Below are 22,942 nucleotides of genomic sequence, written 5' to 3'. Positions count from 1 at the left end.
ATTTAAAATATTTGAATGCCCTTTTTTTGTACACCCTTGTATGTAAGATAATACACATGGAAACACACACTCACACACACACACAAACACACACACACACACACACACACACACACACACACACACACACACACACACACACACACACACACACACATGAACAGTCAAACACTCAGCCACTCTATCTCACTCACTCAGACACACAAGCGTGCCTGCACACACACACAGACACAAACACACACACACACACACACACACACACACACAGTGTTTGTGTGTGTGTGTGTGTGTGTGTGTACAATATACAGTACAATGTACTTGTCTTATATTTGTCTTAATGCATGTGCGTTGTTCTCTGGCATCGGTGTGTTGGCCTTATCTGAATGCCGTGGTCATTCCTGCTAATGGTCAGGTAGCACAGCCATGAACAAGAGAGAGAGCTGCTCAGAGAATGAAGGCTTCCAGTGGTATTATGAACAGGCTTGACATATACAGAGAGAAATAATTGCAATGAAAGCCAGGGGGAAAAGGGAGGGAAGGGGGGGGGGGGGGCGTTAAGAGGGTATAGTACTTCAAGATCCACCCGCATGTTGTTTGTTTGTCAGTTTCCTCCTCTGTGTGTGCGTGTGTTTGTGTGTATATGAGAGAGAGTGAGATAGAGAGTGAGAGTGATAATTGTGTGGGGGTTTGGTGAGTGAAGGCTGACAGATTAGCGGGTGCATAGTTGTGATGAAAGGTCAACAGCTCTGCTTCCACTCCCGTTAATTATAGCACCCACTGAGAGAGAGGAGAGAGGAGGGAGCCAGTGAGGGAGAGGAGAGGAGAGGATATTGGGAATCAAGGATAGGGAATATGGAGTGGAGAGAAGGAGACATGGCCATACAGGGAAGAGGAAAGGAGAGGAGGAGACAAGGCCATACAGGGAAGAGGAAAGGAGAGAAGAAGACACGACCATACAGGGAAGAGGAAAGGAGAGGAGGAGACAAGGCCATACAGGGCAGAGGAAAGGAGAGTGGAGACAAGGCCATACAGGGCAGAGCAGAAGGGACACATTAATGGAGAAATAGGAAAGGAGATGAGGATAGAGAGTAGAGGAGAGGAATGGGACGAGTCAGTAGAGAAGCTTTCAAGATATCGGTCTCTGAGAAGAGGGGTGTGTCCTCCCCACTCGTCTCCTCAGACAAGAGAGACTGCTGTCTACTAGGATCCAGCTCCAGCATTAGTTAACTATATCCTTTCTAGCTTCTTCTTAGTCCACGTTGTTCCACATATTCTAACATGCAGGGCTGAGGTTGAAATGGTCACATAAGTTCAGTTATGAATACATAAAAATTTTGACAATAGAAAAAACTGTAACACTCAACACTGAGTTTTGGATTATGAGCAACATAAAGAATGATGGCATTACAACTGTGACCACTAACCCTTAAACCTGAGTTTCATCGAACAGTTGAATGTCAAATGCAATATAGTTCAAGTGGAAGCATTGCACTTGCCAATATTTAACATGCAATACAAGCAAGGATGTAATTACAGGCAAGACCCTTTGAAGGCATTTCCATTCCTTTTTAAAAAGTTGTGGGTTCAACATATGACAAACATTAGCTTCCAGAATTGTAAGTTGAAATGATCTGGGAGAATAATTAGGTAAGAATAGTTTGATTGTTCAATTGACTGGTGCCAGCTATTATTTTTCACATGACAATGCTCATTCTTTCAGTTAGGTGTCCTGTAGTTTTGTGTGTGTTTCCATACAAAGTGTGTGAATGTGGGAGTATGTGCGTGCGTGCGTGCGTGCGCTCGTACGTGCGTGCGTGCGTGCGTGTGTGAGAAAAGCGAGGCAGGCAGGATTCCTGGAGAGGGCATTATGTGGGTGGCAGAGAATCCTTGGCTGGGACACTGGGTGCCTGCTGCTTCCATAAGCTGCTTGTGTGTGGGCGTGAGATAAAAGTGTGTGTGTGTGTGGGGGTGTATGTCTGTGAGTGTCTGTTTTTACTTAGTTGACAAGAGAATTCTTTGTACCAGTGGAGAGTTAATGATATACAACTAGAAAAAGTAAAATTTCAGAGGAAATTGTGGTGTGCAGCTTGCTGAACAAAAAGTTTGTCGTACCTGGTGTATTGAAAACGGACTGTAGGGAAACTTGTAGTAGTGCTGTGGTTTTATCGTGGCTACAAGGGTGTAATGTGCTGCTTCTATGGTGCTTTGGATGGTTGGTAGGATGCCCATGTTGCTATTGTTCTGAATAGTTGGTTTCTTGTTTATTATGGTGTTCTGGGGGTTGCTACGGGGTTCTGGGTGGTTTTCTATGGTGTTCTATATGGTTGCTAGGGGGTTCCAGGTGGTTTCTATTGTGTTCTTTGGGTTGACTATGGTGTTCTAGGTGGTTGCTAGCTGGTTTCAGGTGGTTTCTATGGTGTTCTAGGTGGTTGCTAGGGTATTCTTGGTGATTGCTAGTAGTACTGCACGATTAATCGAAACGCAATCGCAATCGCGATATCAGCCTTTGTGATTGTACAACCGCAAAAGGCTGCGATTTAATAAAAAAAAAATATATATATATATATATTGTCTTATTTATTCTATTTATTTAATTTAGTTGTACTATTGAGAAAACCTAATAAGTTTGCACAGCAGAAATGCCTTTATTTTGAAAAATATATTTTTTGTAAAATATTGTTATTTTGAAAACAGTACTGTACACATTTTTTAGTTTTTGTATTTTTTATACTAGTTTAAGCTTGTATGTTTGAGTTGTAAAAGAAACATTTTAAATTATCAGTAATCTGTGAGCATTTTCCTTGATAACCAAGAAGGTAGACTCATGACAACATTTGTTTATTATATCACAATCGCATATCGCAATATTGTCCACAATAATCGCAATATGACTTTTTCACCAAATCGTGCAGCACTAATTGCTAGGGTCATCTATGTGGTTGTTTTGTTGTTGGAGTTGGTTGATAGGGTATTCTAGGCACGGATTAAAATTGAAAACCAGCTCAAGTTGTGAACTGGTTCCACATTGTCCGATTCATTGGAATCGAATGCCTCCTAGCTTATCAGGTTATTTGATTGATTACGGCAACACAGGGTGTAAATGTGTGTTCCAGAAAACAGATCACAAACGATTCTGTTAGCTGTGTCAGATAGATTCTTCGGCCAACGTTGAGTTGCTGGCTCGGGAAGGCCGAGTTCCCCACGTGTTGGAAAGTTCACTGCAATGAGCGCCGACATCAACACAAAATGAAGCAGCATGCTGTGTTGTGTGAAACAACCACACCCCTCAATGGAAGCTCAAGCAGTTTGAATGCTGTTATTTCTCTAGGAAGATAGATATTGGAAAGATATTATAAGATATCCACGCTCTGACTCAGGGGTAGACCTGCAGAGGAGACCGGGCTTCTAAACCAAGGTACCCTCTGTTCGGTCAATATTTCTATCAGATAGGCCAATTTTAATGTACCCGTGGCCAATGTAAAACTGCCTTTGATTAGGTTAAATAAGAGAAAACAACTTTTTTCAAAGAACAAGAAGCGCTGGCAAAACATTTACTCAAATAGCCTAATCGCTGAGATTAATGCTGTGTATTTGATCCATCCCTACCCTAGGCTATGCAACACTTGTTGCAGAGGGTAATTACCCTTTGTTATAAAAAACCTTAGCTCCATGCCGGCAGGCTTTGCTGCTTTCTCAGACTGAGAAAATGAAAATGAAAGCTTTACAATGTTCTCTAATTTCATCCTTTCTAGATTATGACAGCCAGACTAGCTTAAAGCTAGCTCTCAGTCTACAGCCAGCACTCAGGCTACAGTTAGCTCTTAGGCCACAGCTAGCTCTCAGGCTATAGCCAGCTGGACTCCATCAGCTCGCAGCCAGCAAAACCCTTTCTAGGTGATACATAAAGTGCGCTAGGTCCTGTTGTTCTGGGTGGTTGCTAGGGTGTTCTAGGTGTTTTCTGTTTTGTTCTAGGTAGGTAGCGACGGTGTACTGGGTAGTTGCAGGGGTGCTCTAGTATCAATTGTGTTGTAGATGGCTGAAAGGTTGTTCTGTGTGGTTGCTAGGTTGCCCAAGATGGTTTCTTTGGTTTTCTAGGTGTTGGCTAGGGTGATGTAGGTGGTTGCTAGGGTGTTCTGGATTGTATCTACAGTGTACTATGTGGGTTTCTATTGGGTTTAAGGTGGTTGCTCGAGTGTTCCAGGTGGTTGCTCGAGTGTTCCAGGTGGTTGCTCTGACCTTCTATGAGGTTTACATGGTGTTGTACAGGTTTTCTATGTGGTTGCCATGGTTACCTAGGTAGGCTTCTATGTGTTGTAGGGTGTGCTAAGGTGTCAATTTACAGCCAGGATTTTTGGTTTTAATCTCTAATCAATCAGGAGATAGTAAGTTTGGAGACATAGAACGTTTGGGTAGTAAGGTAGTAAGCAGTTTAAATAAGGGTTGTAGTATCTGGCACTGACATTTAAAGCTATCTGCCAGTAATTCAGTTATTTGTAAGTCCTTGAAAATAAATCACTCAAAATGTTGTCCCTCCATGATTTTACAAACTACAGTTATGAAGTTATGAAGTAGTTTTCACATTACAAGAAGGGCATCACATTTGTCCTAATAACTTAGAATGGTGCCTCTTTCTTCATCCACCCCTGTGAACCATTAGAGGAAGTAGAAGTGAGTGGCGGTAGAAGTGAACAAACATGCGTGGCGGCGCTTTGTCTGACTGGAGATAGAGCAAGAGGAATGGACACACACTTTGGCTCCACCTCCTGCCATGTCAGGTGTTTCTATATACTTATATTTATTTATATCCAGATAACCCTGTGGTCACATGCTCAGGCAACAGGCCAAATCTGCACTGTATTGTTACATTTGAGTTTAATACCCACCGCCCATGTGTGATAATAGGAGGACCACACACATGCACAGCACACTCTGAACAACGTACACACTGACCCACACACACACACATAGAAATACACACACAATATATACAAACCACTAGAGAATAATCAAATTCACGTCTGTATTAAAAAATGAATCATTGTGATTGTAGAGCAAGGTGTTATAGCTAAACATAATGGAAGCTGTTAGCTTCTGGATGAGAGAAAGGTTTAGCCCAGGGTCACAATGTAATATATATAATGTTTTGCTTCCATTTAATTGTACTATATTATATTGTAATCCGAGAAGCGCCCATTTCTAGATTATCATCCAATGAGATTTGTTTTATTAACAGTTTTTTCATTCAAGACCTGCTGAAGAAATTCTATAGTATTTGTGTGTTTGTTCAGTGTTCATTCTAAGGCATAACAATGCAACAAAAAAATAATATATACTGTGGCAACCTGGCACACTGAGCGAACCACCTCCTCCCAAACAGGACACCATTTCGTGGGGAAAAACCAAAAAGGCATGTTTTATTCCAAACTCAAACATAAAGTCTCTCGCTGAAGAAACACAAAAGAACGTAAAAACCTGGGAGGAATCAACAGTCCCATCCTTCGTGGGTGGAATCCCTGTCACCCACGAGGACCGGTCTCTCCGTACAGGAGCAACATGGCTGGGAGAGGCCCGAATGAGTGGAGAAGCAGGCTATTTAAGCCCTGCTTCTCCACCTGTTCCTCAGGTGCTCTGCATTTCCTTAATTGGCCCGGGCCGGGTTGCCACAATCTGCACTCCCATGAAAATAAGAATCGTTGTGTTTTCCTTAAAGGTCTCATGGCATGCTACTTTATGGATGCTTTATATTAGTGGGCCCAGTGGCGACTGGTGATCAAAAATGTTGGTGGTGCACAGTAATAGACAGGGGTCTGGGGTTCGCCCCCCCCCCCCCCCATAAAAAAAAATGAATTTAATAGATTTGATTTCCTGTATTCTTGCATTTTTTTCCTGCATTTTGGGGATGACCACTACCTATAACCTATTAACTACTATTCATTCAGATTCATAGCCTACATCCTGAATTGCAGGGCCTGGACAAGCTTACACTGCATAGACAGACCTACTTTATGGCCATTCCACCAGCCACTGCTATTTGACCGATTGTTATTCTGAATTTCTGATATTGAGACAAATCATGATCACTGTCCTATAGCATCCATTTTTTGTGAGTCTCAATGTCTACTTCAAATGCAGTTAGAAATATGGGACAGTTGCTTAATTTTGTTTATATGCTACAGGACGAAAGACTAAATTAATATGTAACTTACTTGCTCCTTTTAAGTATAACATTGCTTGGGTAGTCCATTTCCGCTACTGAAAAGGGTGGAAAGTGCTTACAACTCTCTGCTAGTTAGCGAACTATCTCTTCTCTACGTGTATTTGTTTTGCTCGAATGCTGCTGAGGGTGGTAGCCTATTTGATTGATTCGCTGAATTGTCCAATCATGTGGTGATAACAAAAAAGAAAAGCAATACCATTGGCCTTGGGCGCACACTGGTGCGACCCAAGGACGAATTTTTTTGAGCCAATGAAAAGCTGTCTGCTCGTTAGACAGGAAAAAGTTAGCGAGCTTACATTGACTCCAACGTGGCCAGCGCCACGTTGCGCAGAGGTTGCCAAAAATGCAAACATGTAATATGCAATCTAACAACTGCATATAGACTTATGGCATGTAAAGGAGTGACAGTATTGCGAAGTGAATAAAAAAAAAAAAAAAAAAAAAAATAATAATAATAAATAAAATAAATAAATAATCTTTCTCTGCGGACCGGTACCAAATGACCCATGGACCGGTACCGGTCCGCGGACCGGGGGTAACTAGCCCACTCCGGCGGCGGCAAGAGCTCGCAGCGCTCGGCGGCGCGCCGACCCACTGACCTTCACACCACTGTTCTATTCCCAAGCGTCGCCGCCCCTGAAAAAGCGCTTTTTAAGCTGTTTGGTACATCCTGGCTTGATTCAAGGCCCTATAGGCCTACATATGGAGATTATTGATGCACAAGATTAATAATTCCACAATGCAAAACGAATGAGCAATGAAAGTAAATAAAGTGTGTCAAGTGACTAAACCGTAAACAAAGTGCCAGACAGTACATAACTATGAATTAATGTGACTATCATTGTAAGCACAAACAGAGGATCATGGGCATCAGGGCCATATGTAGTCATAAAACAACTATGAGTATAACATTATGGTAGCGTATAACGACTACGTTTGTCGATCTTTCAAAACATATCACACCGGGGCTGCAGTGCACCGTTTCCTATAGGTGCTAGGGGCGGCAATTGACGCGCGTGAATTGCGCACCGCGGCGCCTCGGGGCTGGTGTGTGGTAGGTTTCAGGCACTCAGCAGCGGGCAGCGGAAAGCAGGGCTCAAGCGGGAGACAATCGCAGTCAACAATCCCTTTCTCCTCCATGGCTTGGTTCATGTTCTTGAGGGAGTCAAAGCCAATGTTCCTTTCCCCCAATTCCTTCTCAACCATGCCTGAGATAACCCCCATTACGAGTCTCATTGTGGAAATACCAGAGACGAGAGTCCGACGTGTTATGCGCCATAACACCAACAGCAGAGCGGTTATCCAAACGAAGAAGTCTAGGCCTACAACACCTACGTTACAGTCCTGGAGCTCTATATCTAAATAATATCATATAGCCCAATAGGCCTACATATCATATAATACATATTATCACGGCCAAAAGCTTTGTGCGCCTCCAGACGATATTATGAATAAGAAACGACTGCGTGGGGTTCTCCGACGTCTCTGGTTCTTCCACTTCCACATCAATCTGAAGTAGACTGAGCCGCACGCTGCCCGCTGCCGGCTGCCCGCTGCCGGGGGGTGGTGCTTCGTGGCGGTGGTGCCTCGCGGCAGCGGGCGGCGGACAGCGGGGCTCAATGATGGCTGAGGTAACCCCCACTACAATTCATTGTGGAAATACAAGAGACGTCAGAGTACCAACGTGATATGTGCCATATCACCAACAGCAGAATGGTTATCCAAATAACAAAGAAGAGTACAACACCTGCGTTACAGTGTGTGTAATCACACACACCGAACACATGTGGCGCTCCCAAGGTCGTAGCTCATTGTCTCATTGGCGGGACAAATTATCTGGGCGGGCAAGGCAGAGAAAGGGGAGGTAGCTTGGCCCCTTATGACGACATATGGGGCCACATTCAAAATCAGCGCACTTGAGCGTCCATTTCTTCAAAGGCGAGCAGGATACCCTGAACTCATTTTACACCAAATGCAAGTTTTAGCCACTGGGGGACCATAGGCAGGCTAGGGGAACTCATATTAATGTTAAAAAACCTCTTAAATTGAGATTTTCATGCCATGGGACCTTTAACTTAGTTTGAGCCTTTAATATCTACATGGGGGCGGGTTTTCTTCCACAGAGGCTGCCATGTTGCACCGTCATGATTCTACAGTAGCCCATAATGGACAAACGGCTCTAGAGAGTACGTGTTTTAAAGAAATGTGTTTTGGGCTAAGAGTAGTTGGAAGGAAAGGGGGCATGTTATCCCCATGGCTGCGACCCGTGTGTGATGTTTTTTGAGTACCTTTGTTGTTTTGGAGTGTTATAAAAAGCAATGTTGTCTATGAAATGTGCCACACAAAGTTGCGTTATACTATGTATCCAAGAAGCTTAGAGATCCCATGGCATGAAAATTTCACTTTATGAGGTTTTCTAACATTAATAGGAGTTCCCCTAGCCTGATTATGCTCCCCCAGTAGCTAGAAATGGCATTGGGTGTAAAACAAGTACTAGGTAGCCTGCTCTGCTTTTGAAAAAAACAAAGCTCAGATGCGCCGATTTGGAATTTTCCCCGTATGTCGTCATATGGGGAAATGTTACCTCCCCTTCTCTGCTTTGCCCGGCCAGAGACTTTGGCCCACCAATGAGACAATGAGCTAGTACTGTTATTATCAGTCATTTTGCAGATTTTGCGGCGGTGTGAAAGGCCCAACAGTGGGGGTTATCTCAGCCATGGTTGAGATGGAATTGGGGGGAAAGGAACTTTGGCTTTGACTAACTGAAGTACATGAACCGCAAGGCACCACCGCCACGAGACAGTCTATTTTGTTTTAAATCAGAATATTCAAAGAACGAACCATACACAGATTCACGTCCATTGTTTACTTCAGTGTTTTAAAAATGCCGGTCTTCGTTGTTCTTCCTGTTTATGAAGGTAAGGATAACCCCGCCCCCTGCCCCTGGCGTAAAGGCAGTTCTCGTTCTAGACCAGCTCAATCCTGGGGCTGGAGTTGAACCGGTTTTTACAGGCCGGTGCCGGTTCTCTGGCGATGTGAAACCAGAACACTGGCTCTAGCTCCGAACTAGCCCGGAACGGGCTCCGAATTTGCGGCGGTGTGAAAGGCCCAAAAGTGGGGGTTATCTCAGCCATGGTTGAGAAGGAATTGGGGGGAAAGGGACTTTGGCTATGACTCCCTGAAGTACATGAACCGCAAGGCTCCACCGCCACGAGGCACGCTGCCCGCTTCCGAGGCGGTGGTGCCTCGTCAGCGGGCATCGGGGCTCCAGCGGGAGAGTGGCTGTAATTCTGCACCACGGATGAATTTCGGGAACGTCTTCAAATGCTGTGTTAGGGGCCCACTAATACCTATATTAAATCATCCATGAAGTAGCATGCCATGAGACCTTTAATTATCTGACGTGGACATCAAAATCTACAGCTGCCAGAACGAGTTCCACACATTTACACACACTGTGGCGTAAGTGTCGAAGATGTTTAACCCTCTCTTGGACACGACAACAAAATCCACCGCTGGCCATGAGCTCCACAAATCTTCCCAAACATCATGGCCATGAGCTCCACACATCTTCTTACACGTCCTTTCTCGTGACCTCGATGTGTAAAATGCCACCGGACCTCATGAAAGATCACTACCTGCATTCGGAGCGCAGTGGAAAGTTAACAAACTGGTTGGCAGAGAAATAGGAAATTATGTTATTAACAGTGACAAAATGGCATAGATTCCAAAGTAGAAAATCATATAACACGTATAACCTTGTCTAAAACCCCAAATAACTGTTTTTGTGTTGGTGTCCCCATGTTAATTAATAACATTAATTAATTCATTTGGTTTTACACCTTAGTTGCAGTTGGTTTAAATATTATTTAAATACAAATTAATACAATATTAATTGAGCTCATGTTCAAAGTGATGGAAAACTTTTAATGCTACACACACAAAGCACTTGTGTGCGTGTGTCTGTCTGTCGGTGCATGTGTGTGTTTATTGCACAACACTTTGATGTTTTGCAGCTCTTTCAGCATTTTGAAAAGCAGCCAAGGTGGATTAACAATGACACTAAAGAGGGAAGTAACAAAGAAGTAAATCTCAGCCAAGCAATTGTTTTGCTTGTTTTCTCTTTGTTTATTTCTCATTATTTGTTTCCCAATACAAAAAATCCCACTGCTATATCCATCCACAACAGCCATCAATGGTATGCATTCTTCACTCATTAAATCTCTCTCTCTCTCTCTCTCTCTCTCTCTCTCTCTCTCTCTCTCTCTCTCTCTCTCTCTCTCTCTCTCTCTCTCTCTGTCTCTCTGTCTCTCTGTCTCTCTATCCCTCTGTCTCTCTGTCTCTGTCTCTGTCTCTATAGTTTGTTCCTGGACCAGTACAGGGCCAGCCTGGTTGATGCCATAAGAAGATTACTGCGACCCAATGTAAGTGTGTGTGTATATTTTGTGTGTCTGTCTTCCTAGAAACATACCCTTCATCATCTTTGCCTTAATATCTCCAAATAGATTAGTGCTGTAGTTTTAATCTCATGTAAATATTTAATGCAAATTATAAGCAACTTAAATGCATTTGTATGATCTTTTGCCCTTACTGTCCCTCTGTCTGTGTCTGTGTGTGTGTGTCTCTCTCTCTCTCTCTCTCTCTCTCTCTCTCTCTCTCTCTCTCTCTCTCTCTCTCTCTCTCTCTCTCTCTCTCTCTCTCTCTCTCTCTGTCTCATCTCTCCGTGTCTCTCTCACTGTCTCTCCGTACTCTTTCTCTTCGTCTCCATCTCTCTTCCTCTCTCTCTCACACTCATTATGATAGTTTAGCATAACTCCAGGTGAAAAACATCCAAGTCAACCACTAGATAATGCTCTGTTGCTCAAGGCCAATGATACCAGCCAAGGCCCGGTGTTAGCCCACTTTGTCAAGTGGTGCAAGGGCTTCTATCTTCAATTAACCATCTCCAAGACAAAAGACATGATCATTGATTTTACACGTGAAGTCACATCCAGTACGGGTCAAACAGTGCTACATCTTTCATATCTCGGGACAAACATCGACTTGAACATGAACTTTGAGGCACATTGTGAAGCTGTTTGCTAAAGAAAATATTTTTGGTTAGGATAGTGTCAGATTTCCATATTGACAAAAGCCTCAAAACATTATTATAAGTGCTTTTATTGAATCAATCGTATCTCTGTCTTTCTTGTCATGGTTTGATACCTATCTTTAAAGATCCTCTATATTAAACTGATAGATGGTCTAGTGGGCAGCATCTGTCTCCACATGCCAGTCAGCTAATCACTGGCTCAATTCGAAAGGATGACAGCCACCCTTTGCACAATGAGGTTAAAGGGGACATATTATGGAAACAGCACTTTTCCTGGGAAAAAGTCTGTACATGATTTTTTGAGTGGGATATGCATTTCTGAAAGTACCCAGCCTACAGTTACCAAACAAGCAAGTCAGTTTCAGTTCCCCCTCCTACGTAGGAAGGGGGCAGAATTGAATATTACCTACAACTTACCCACTCCCCTCCAATCAGAGCGTAGCTACAATTTTGTGGACCAGCGGACGAGCAGCTCCGGCGGGGTGAACTCGCCGGCAGCTCAGCTCCGGGAGTACGATCCCTTTCTCTGCCGGCGGCACCGCCAGAGGAGGAGACATGGAGAAGAAAGGGATTGTACTCCCAGAGCTGAGCTGCCGGGCTGCCGCCGAGCTACCCCCGCCGGACTTTTCAGCTCCCGGAGGACCCCTACCAGAGCAGCCGGAAAGCTTTGGCGGCAGTTCAGCTCCCGGAGTATACCGGAGCTGCCGGACTGTCAGCGGCCGGACGGCTTCGACGGCGGCCAGACTGCAGCTGAAGCTTCGGCGGCAGACCGGCAGCTCCGGTGGTGCCGGCAATTCGGCATCTCAGCTCCCGGAGTACAATCCCTTTCTCTTCCATCTCTTTCGTCGCGGTTCATGGACTTAAGAGAGTCAAGGCCAAAGTTACGTTCCACCAATTCTTTTCAACCATAGCCGAGATATACCACACTACGAGTCTTTAATTGTTAAATGCCTGTGAAGTCAGACGCAGTCTTTATGATTCATAATATCATCCGAGGCGCACATAGCTTTTGGCCATGATATTAGATATAATATTGTATAAATACCCATACATAATATTATTATTATTATATTATATTATATTATATTATATTATATTATATTACATAGAGAGCTCCAGGAGTCCGCAAACGGCAACAATCCCTTCTCCTCCATGCTGTGGTTCAGTCTGACAGCTCATTGGTCAATAGACAGCAGCTCATTTGCATTAAAGCTACAGACACCAGAAACAGCACATTCTGAAGGGATTGAAACAGAGGGGAATAGTGGTAAGCGAGATTATTTTTCCTAAAAGCTTTTTCCAGCAAACAGCTCAAAAACATGTTTTCTTGTTGTGAAAACGCCATAATATGTCTCCTTTAAGGTTCAGGTCCGAAAGTGCAGAACAAGATATAGCGAGATATAAAAGCTGCTTTGTTCCAGGAGCCATCACACAGATGATATGACATAGAAACACCAACATTATTCTGACACACGTACGCAACGACTACTGCAAAACAAATCTACCTAGGGGTAAACATAAAGTAACCTAACCTCTCTCTCTCTCTCTCTTTCTCTCTCTCTTTCTGTATCTCAGGGTAATCCAGCAGAGATAATGTAGGGGCTAATATGATTTGAGTGTCGGCCATCAGCCTGTCAGCAGCACAACAAGCTTACCAAATGTTTAATAATTTGCTAAGCTGATTAAACAATTAACAAAGCAATTAATTCTCCCACCTAATGGAACTAATTTGTTGTTACTGACAAAGGTGGGCTCGGCACCCCCCACCCCGACCCCCAACCTCATATCAGCGGGCTAGGAGGATCCTGTGTTGATCTGTGTATGGGATATAGGGCTTTCGCGAGGGTGGACAGGCAGTTGTACTCATTGGACATCATTGTTATTGTTTGGTTCCCTTTGTGGCGGTTGAGAGAGAGCGAGAGAGAGAGAACATACAGATGAAGAACAGCTGTCCAAAGGAGATCATCCTGTTGTTTTTGTTCGGCATTGTGTGTTCTGCTGTTGTTTGGGGTTATTTTGTGTGCGTTTCTGTGTTTAGTTCCTACATGACTCCATTCAATTAAAGACAATAATAATAATCAGCTGGATATGAAATAATACCAAAAGCTTAAGGATTTCAAAGAAACGCTTTTTAATCTGCTTGTGATTTACGCACGACACACACACACACACGCACAAACATATCACACATCACACACAACACATTCTCCCTGTCTCTTGCTTTCCCACTCTAGTTTAGCCCAGTGAGCGATGGTATGTATTGTTCTGGGTGTGAAGAGAGAAGTATATTCACAAAGCTTTGGTTATTGGAAAATTGAAAGGTGTTGCTTTGCCTTCTTGATAATAGTCAAGGACAGGGGTTGATAGGAATGACTTATTGACCCCAGCGCATCATTGTTAAAACTACTGTCAACCAACAAGCAGCTCAGAATGGCCATTCACAAAGCCTAGACCTTCTACGTAGGAACTCCAACCCACCGACCAGGCGAAGTTGGCTGGTGTGTGTTCTCCTGCCAGTGTTGTCATTGGCATCAAGACCAAGACCTGAGGGCTGCTGGCAGACGTCGCTGTACAATATATTTTGGTCATTGAACTATGTCCACTTTCTTCTTTGTGTGAGGAGAACATTCCCCGTTTGAATTGACACTTTAGTGCTGGTATATTTTCTTACAGGAATTGACTTGACAAGATTTCTAGTTTATGTATACAAGGACAAGTTTTTAAAAGAAGGGAAAGTAGTAGTGGTGCTGCTAAGAAATTTTCCTCATTTAGGGCATGGCGTTGGTGTTTGCCCCGCGGCGCAGGGATACGCTGGGTGTCTTCTGCCGGCTGGCCCAGGAGGCGGGCCTCTCGGTCTCTCAGCACCAGCAGTACGACTCTCAGGTCTGGGATGTCCATCTCAAGGTGAGGGGGCGGGGCTTAGGGGGAGTGGGCAGGGCAACAGCAAAAGACATTGCTCACCCCTTTAAGTAAAAATCTAAAAAATGCTTGCCTAGATTATATTTATATGTGATCCTGTATCAGTAAAGTTAAATTATTATTTTATCTTAAAAAAAATACATATCTGTCTGTCTTAAGATAACCTGGACATATCTGTTGTCAATGCTGATCGTAATTGATAACGATAAGGTTATCAATTAAAATCGAATCCTATAACTGAAATATTCTACAAATACAAAATGCTGGCCAGCCTGTTCTGCTTTTGTTTAGAAGAATCTCTATCCCCCTCCCACTGGCACCCAGCCAGCCAAGCTGTGCTAGTTGGCGTCACAGTTGCACAGCCAGTTAGACTGGACTGAAAACTGTTATTGAGTGGTTTTAATTCTGAAAGTATCCTTGAAAAACAAAGATGGCTAATTGCGTCACACTTGAGAATACAATATTATTATTATACATTTATAATAATGTCTTTTTTCCAAGGCATTTACATTTACAAAAACAATTCAAGGCTGATATTCCAGTTTAACAGTACATAACATGACATCAGTTGTGTGCTTTCTATGTATTTTGTGGGGTTTTCCGTGGCTGATGGACGCAACAGCTGAAGAAGCCTTAGATCATGGGCAAATTAAAACGTGTGTGTGTGTGTGTGTGTGTGGTGGGGGGGGTGTCAGCATGGTGTCAGTGTGTGTTTTGGTGTGATATCATCATATTGAATAGGGATATGTGTGTTTGTGTGTGTGTCTTTGTTTTATGTCTAGCCAATTTTTGTCGGTTCAGTAGGGGATTGATATATGAGCTTACACCTTCACCACACATCAAATACTTTGTGTGTGAGCAAAAAGCGGGATGTGATATATATAACACATCACATACAGATGCTTTTCATTTCTATACGAAGGGAACACACACACACACAAGTGCACACATACAATCATACATCATAAAACACCAACCCTAATATCACAATTGAACAGCACCCCTCATACCATCATACAACACCACCCCTCTAAAAACACAACTCATATCATCTTATAACACTACCCCCCTACACCACACCTCATATCGTCATATAACACCACCCCTTTAACACCACACCTCATGTCATCATATAACACCACCTCTCACATCATCATATAACACCACCCCTCTAACAGCACCCCTCACATCATCATAAAACAGCACCATTTAACACCACCTCTCATAACATCATATAACACCACCCCTCACATCAATATATAACACCACCCCTCATATCATCATGTAACACCACCACTCATATCATCATATAACACCACCACAGATATCATAATATAACACTACCCCTCATATCTTCTTTTATTACACGGCTCTTCTTGCTGTGGATTGCTCCGTTCACTTGCATGGGCCTTCCCAACTTCCGGAGGTCGTTTCTTTTTTGATAATTGACCGTTGCTAAGCATATAATGACCGCTGTCAAGGAAAGTGGATTTTTTGTCTCTCATTCACGTCTTTCGTATCACTCCGCAAGTAGTCCGGTAACTTATCTATCGCAGCGTATTCGGTTGCAAAGCGATTTAAAACAACTTTTGCAAACTATTTCTCTGCTGATCAACACTACGAATGGTAACAAATAAATTGTAAAGACACACAGTATTAAGTTATTTTTTCGTTTTGGCTAGTAGCCATGTAATAAGCGGGATAATGTATAGAACGCCAGTCATTATCCTCATAATGACCGGCGTTCTATACATTATCCCTTACATAACACCTCCCCTCATATCATCATATAACACCACCCCTCATATCATCATATAGCAGCACCCCTCTAAAAAACATGTCTCATGCCATCATATAACATCAAACTCTTAACACCACATTTCATATCATATAACACCACCCTTCATACCAACATAAAACATCACCCCTCATGCCAAATATTACCCCACCCCTCTTAAAACCACCCCTCATGCCATCATATTACCCCAGCCCCTGGAGAGAGGCGGGACCAACCAGAGAAATGAAAAGGCCTCGAAATCTGCAAAAGAATTATACAATTAAGGCCCAACATTGTGGTAAAAAACACTCTTTTAAACACATTGTGTGCATCACAAAAGCCATCAGACAATCTCTGTTGTAAACACAAGTAAACACAAGTAAATATATTCAGGCGGATCTGGGTTTCTTTTCTGTAAAAAAATATTAACTTGACAGAATTTATTGACATTTGAACCTCTGAAGTGACCAGCTGAACACGGCTAACACACGTTCACGCACACACACACACACACACACACACACACACACACACACACACACACACACACACACACACACACACACACACACACACAAACACACACTCCTTCATAGATAACAGCAGATCACTCTGGATATAATTAAACAGTTATTTAAATGGCGACATGGGAGGACCATGAGATCTGACGGTAGACACTTGACTTGATCGAGGCTTCTGACGGTGGAGAAGGCCTTGGAGACAAATTCATTAAAGTTATTAAAGGTTGGGTATGCGATTTGCGAAACGCCAGCAGATTTTGAAAACACAACTCAAATGGTCCTACCCCCTCTCCTTCAACGCTGACTCAAGCTGTGTTCGAAATCGTTCCCTATCATGGATGTAGTGCACTAAATAGGGTGCACGCCATTTTGTAGGGTGTTCGAATTCTCAGTGGTCCACTAGGGCACTATATAGTGGACTTAAAATAGGGTACATACGATGTTCCCTATATGTTACTCCCGTATACCACAATGCAATGCGGTTGTATTTTTCCAGGGGAGAAGAAGAAGCTGAATAATGATGGAGTCTCCGGCTTGTGTTTAGAAATGTCAACAATTTATTTGGGATTTAACATAGAATATTTAACATTCAAAATTAATTTGAAAAAACTTGAACAAGGAAATGTAACATTCAACATCAATACAACCTCCAGCCCGGTTTGTTTAGATGATGTCGGCGCATCACGTCACACAAATACACGGCGCATTTACTGACGCAAATGACGTTTAGAAATGTTCAGCGTAGTGTCCGAATTCTCGTTCCCTATTCCCAATATAGTGCACTATATACACTATATAGGGAATAGGGAACGAGTGTATAGGGAACGATTTCGAACACAGCTTCTGACTCCACCCATTCGAAGTACCTGGACGCGCAATCATGCACGAGCGCGAACAGAGATGCGCGAGAGCGAGCCAGGCTAGCGTAGGTTTTCGTTTAACAACATGGCACTACATTCAGCTGTTTTGCACCCAGTACCGCGGGAAGTAGGGGTGCTGGGGGTGCTGCAACACCCCCTGTCCGAGGCCCTGTCTTATCACAGAAAACGATCATTTCTAAAAACTCCGGCCAAAGTGGAGATTTCTGAAAGCGCCGGTTATGTGTTGTCGTGTTAACGGGGAGAAACGGGATTTTAGGTTCTGAAGCGTCACATTATGCACCAGGAAATGCTTAACGTCATGTGAGCGCCCGCTGTACCGTATTGGTCCGAATATAAACACAAACCCCATTGTAAGACGACCTATATTTGGAAAAAAGATTTGAAGACCAGATCTTGTTTTTATGAATAAATAAATTGTATTCATTGAAATAATATACGAAAATAAAAAGGCATAGAATAAAACACTGCATTGCCACTAAACAGTAGTGCAAATAGGCCGTACTGATGTGTACAGCAAAGACTATTCCTGACACTCCTCTGCCCCGCTGTGTTCGCTCTGGCTGTGGTCGCTCCGAACTGTTTCGGCCCGTGGCAAAGCGAGTCATCCTCGCTGCTGTCCAAGGCATTTTGAGACGCAGCATTTATTTAATGCTCATATGTATAGTGCTGAAAAAAGGTTATATGAAAAAGTGTGAGGGTAGCGGTGGTGCGCTAAACTTGTTCTGTGAGCAGCTGGATGTGAACCATGGTGTGAAGGAAGTGAACACAACGATCGATTTACAACTGTGCGCGCATGCACTGGTGTAATTGAGCTGCGCTGCTATGTATCTTTTTTATCAATGAAACGAGTTGCGAGTCTAGTGCAGGCTGAGTTTTTTTTTTCCAGCACCCCCTGCTGAGAATACGTTCTCGCGGCTATGGTTGCACCAGATGTTATAAACATTAAACGGTCACATAAATCATTACTATTTTTAGAAAATGTATGTTTGTTTCATATAATTGTATTGGAAGTCCTGGTTTTCACTAGGGTTGCTGCGGTGTGGACATTTTCACAACGAGTAATACACTCGTCTCATCACCGGTATTACCGAGTATAAACGGTATAAACTTTGAAACTAGGTCAACCGCCACACAAGCATCGGTTTTTTGACCCTTCTCGTCCTTCAGTTGCCGCCAACGTTCGAAAGCAGCGATTAGGATTATTCTTGATTTCAGTTTTTCTCTTTCAGCGTTTTTATTATCAATTACTCTCTGAAAAAGAGTTTTCCTTCTCTTTGCTGGTGGTGGTGGTGGTGGTGGTGGGGATGGTGGCGTCTTGTCTGCCATGGAAATTTCTACTGCTAGGTCCAAATGTGGATTAACTAGTTCCAGTAGCTACCGCAGGATAACAACAAACAGGAGCTTGCTCTGGGTCACGAGCTCTGGGTCACGAGTACTGCACGAAGGGGTCGCGCGCGGGGCGCGGGGGAGGGGGAGTGCAGTACGACCGTTTGATTGACGTACTTACTGTCCAATGCAACTCGGTGGCAATGGAAATGATTGGCTGGAGTTTTTCGAGCCCTGCCCGTTCCACAGATGATTGACTTGTTTAATTTTCATGTCAGTACTTCTAACTCAGTGGCTGTAAGCGGGTTATGATAAGGATTTCAAGTAATTTTGCAAAAATGGCCAAAAAAGCAAATTCCATACCCAACCTTTAAGTGAATGTTAAAATAATACTTGTTGTTTAATGTTGGTTAATAGACAGATAAAAACCAAGCTCTAATTATTATATGCATATTTCTATCAAAAGTGCATGGTGTGATTTCACGATTTATGTCAAAGAATTCTCACAGAGAAAAAAAAGAAGTGCTTACTTGCTGCATAAGGAGAGAGGCGACAAGTAGTCTGGGAAAAATCTTTGCGGCTGCAGAGCCTGAATGAACCCAGATCCTGTAGCCTGAAGGCTTTGACCACATGACAGAATGGGTCTTAGAGCACATTTGCCACCACTTCAACACCACACCTCAAATCATCATACAACACCACCCCTTCAACACCACCCCTCATATTTACCTCCCTACTCTCTAAGGCCCCGTCCACACGGGCGAAAACTATCTGTTTCCCTTTTATGCGGTTCAGGAATGTCTCCGTAAAGACGGATTCATTTCGAAGCCGCATCAAGCTAGAAACACTACACATTCTAGGCCCATAAGGGGCACTGCTTCTGCTACAGAACTCCAGCAAAAAAAAGAAGAAGAAGAGGCGAGCATGTGCATAAAGCATGGACATGGACACCGGATTCCAAAATGGCGGCCATTCATTCCTATGTAAACTGCTCAATGGCGCAGGGCAACATCAAGGAGAGATATGCTTCCACATCATGGGAGCCTAGCCACGCCCTAGTTCATGACATACCGGATGCAGAAATATTCTTGTTTTTTAGCATTGTTAAAATTGTTGCATCATAAGCGAGAGGTCTCGCATTGTTTACCGACTATGGAAGCAGGGTTCGAGTTAGGTGGGAGCCAGTGGGAGCTGAGATCCCATAGAGAGAGGTCTGGCTCCCATGAAAGCAGCAAACTCAAATATCTGTTGGGGTCTCTGAAAATACAGCAGCATAATATTGTAATTACAAATAAAGCTATTTTCCCTTCCACATACAGAGTAATATTGACGTTAAGTAAGGGATAATAGAACGCCGGTCATTATCGGGAAAAAAACCCCAGACAGGGCGAACCGGACACCGACACGAAACAGCGGTGTCTTGCTTTTACCTGAAAGGGCTTATTTTCGATAATGAGCGGCTACTTGCCAAACAAAAAAATAACTTAGCAAGGTGCCTTTTTACAATTTATTGTTACCATTCGTAGTGTTGATCAGCAGAGAAATAGTAAAACAAACCAGCGCAAGGCCAGGACGGTTCGCCCCCCTGTCCCGTCAACAACTGAGCGCAAGGCCGGTACAGTCTTCTCCCCCCCCCCCCACACACACACTTCAAGAGACCCCCACAAAGATGGAATCATAACTCGAACCCTGCATGGAAGTATAAGTTAACTTCATAAATATGAAAGATTGCTCCATATAACATATAACACCAACAACATAGTAAATCTATGCAGGCCTAGAAAAAATTACAGTTCAATTTTATTGCTTAAGAAACAAGTTCCTTCCAACTATTTACTAAAAATGCAATCAATTATTTATATACAAATAAAAGGTTACATATCGATCAGCAATAAGGTTGGAGTAGCCTACCCACATACATAATTGTAATACGCCATCATTGTTAACTGCCATACACAGCTTAACAAGCAAATGAAAAATGAAATACTAACGTAACTTAAATTAACTTATTAGGCCATTAACAATATTATAAAAATGATACCGTAATGCACCCGTTCTTTGTCTTTGGATCTTTTGAATAAATGGATCAATAAATGGTGAATCGCAATGATCGCAAGCAGAGGAACGTGAGAGTCATTGAGCAGCAACTGAACCAGTCTAAAAATCCATTTAGCACTAAAACAGTTTTAGTGACAGCTATTTCAATGATATGTGTGAGCAGCTGACTCCTTTCAGCTGCTCACCCCTACTTCTCCAGCAAAAAATAATAATATAAAACGACTTATAAAACGATTGAGGTGGCGTTTTGAAAAGAGAAAACTTAATTTACAATTTACAGTACATGGCATAAAGATAATTATGAGCCTCTGATTGATATCCAGACATTTTTTGCGGGGACACATTCCTGTTCCAGACTTACCAGGCTTGACCGCTGAGCACTGGTGGATTGCGGTAGTATGCACTGTTCCCGGGGGCTTGGCATAAAGCCTGCCCGCTGATAACAAACATACAGTCCGAGTACCTCCTCGTAACGCTTTGCGGTGGATCTAAATAGATTAGGTGTATGTGTCAGTCCGTAATCCTTTTTAGCTTCTTTTGTTTGCGGAGCAACATTAAATATTGCACTAGCAACCCAACAAGGGACATGATCAGGCCGCCAGGAACAGTGCATACTTCCGCAATCCACCAGTGCTCAGCGGCCAAGCCCGGTATTGCACCCGTTTTAGCGGGCTGTGGACGGGTCCTTCAATTCATGGTGTCCCAGAAGTAGATAACGCCGGTTGGGAACAGGAATATGTCTCAGATCAAAGGCTCATAATTATATTTATACCATGTTCTAAAAAATAATAAGTTTTCTCTTTTCAAGATGCATCCTCAAACGTTTTATTAGCTGTTTAATGTATTTATTTTTTTTGCTTGAGAAGGAGGGGTGGGCAGCTGAAAGGAGTCGTAGTGAAACAAACGGCCCAGTGCCATTGACCTATTAAAGAAGTGCATGGCTCCATTAACTTCTCGTGTCCGAGGTTTTTCATTTACTTAAAGGTTGGGTATGGAATTCTCTTTTTTGGCCATTTTTGCAAAATTACTTGAAATCCTTATCATAACCCACTTACAGCCACTTAGTTAGAAGTACTGACATGCAAATTAAACAAGTCAATCATCTGTGGAACGGGCAGGGCTCGAAAAACTCCAGCCAATGTTTTCCAGACCCACCGAGTGGCATTGGACAGTAAGTACGTCAATCAAACGGTCGTACTGCACTCCCTCTCCCCCGCTCCCTGCGCATGACCCCCTCGTGCACGTACTCAAAGCTCGTGACCCAGAGCAAGCTTCTGTTTGTTGTTGTTGTCCTACGGTAGCTACTGGAGCTAGCTAACTAGCTAATGGCTTGCTCTCGCGCATCTGTGTTCACGCTCGTGAATGATTGCGCGTCCATGTACTTGGAATGGGTGGAGTCAGAGTCAGCGTTGAAGGAGAGGGGGTAGGACCATTTGAGTTGTGTGTTTTCAAAATCTGCTGGCGTTTCGCAAATCCCATATCATTGAAATAGCTGTTCCAGGCACTGACGTATTGATTACCTGAATGATTATGGGAGACCTACGTAATTTTCCTAATAGTGTTAATAGTCTAATATTAAGATTTCAGTTGCGTTGGTATTTCATTTGCATTTGCTTGTTTAGCTATGTATGACAGTTAACAATGTTGATGTGTTACAAATTACAATTCATTATTGCAATTCATTATTTGGGTAGGCTACTCCAACTTCGTTGCTGGTCGATATTTTACCATTATTGATTGCATTTTTCATAAATAGTTAGTTGAAAGGAATCTGTTTCTTAAGTAAACATTGAACTGTATTTTTTTGGGCCTACATACGTTTACTACGTTGTTGGTGTGTATGTTATATGGAGCAATCTTACATATTTATGAAATTCCCAGAGCAATAAAGTTCTATCTCTTTTTATTTGAACTGCCTGTATGTCCTCTTGATTATTGTATTACAGGGTTAGTTTCATCAGATATTAGTTATACTAGACATCTTTAATCTTATTAACATACAGTAGGCCTGTTTTCCTCTGAATATTGAAATAAAAAGATTCTCACAATTGTATTTCTGTCATTCAGATCTGATGGGTCTGCGTATATATTTGGTCATTTGATTCAAGTTTTCAGAAACAGAAAAATGTATTAAAAAATAAGTTGTAATTA

The 22,942-nt window shown here is 42.9% G+C and overlaps 1 protein-coding gene across 1 annotated transcript in view; it reads left to right on the top strand.

Annotated features, from left to right (window-relative positions):
* The window catches only part of camkmt (calmodulin-lysine N-methyltransferase), a 153,576-nt gene that overhangs the window by 120,583 nt on the left and 10,051 nt on the right, over positions 1-22,942 (top strand). The window contains exons 9-10 of the mRNA XM_030378360.1: positions 10,578-10,641; positions 14,082-14,213. Coding sequence (XP_030234220.1) covers positions 10,578-10,641; positions 14,082-14,213 — 196 coding nt within the window. The remainder of the gene's footprint in view (positions 1-10,577; positions 10,642-14,081; positions 14,214-22,942) is intronic.

The sequence above is a fragment of the Gadus morhua genome, chromosome 15 (assembly GCF_902167405.1).
Source record: "Gadus morhua chromosome 15, gadMor3.0, whole genome shotgun sequence".
Taxonomy (NCBI): domain Eukaryota; kingdom Metazoa; phylum Chordata; class Actinopteri; order Gadiformes; family Gadidae; genus Gadus; species Gadus morhua.
This window is presented reverse-complemented; position numbering and strand designations above follow the sequence as displayed.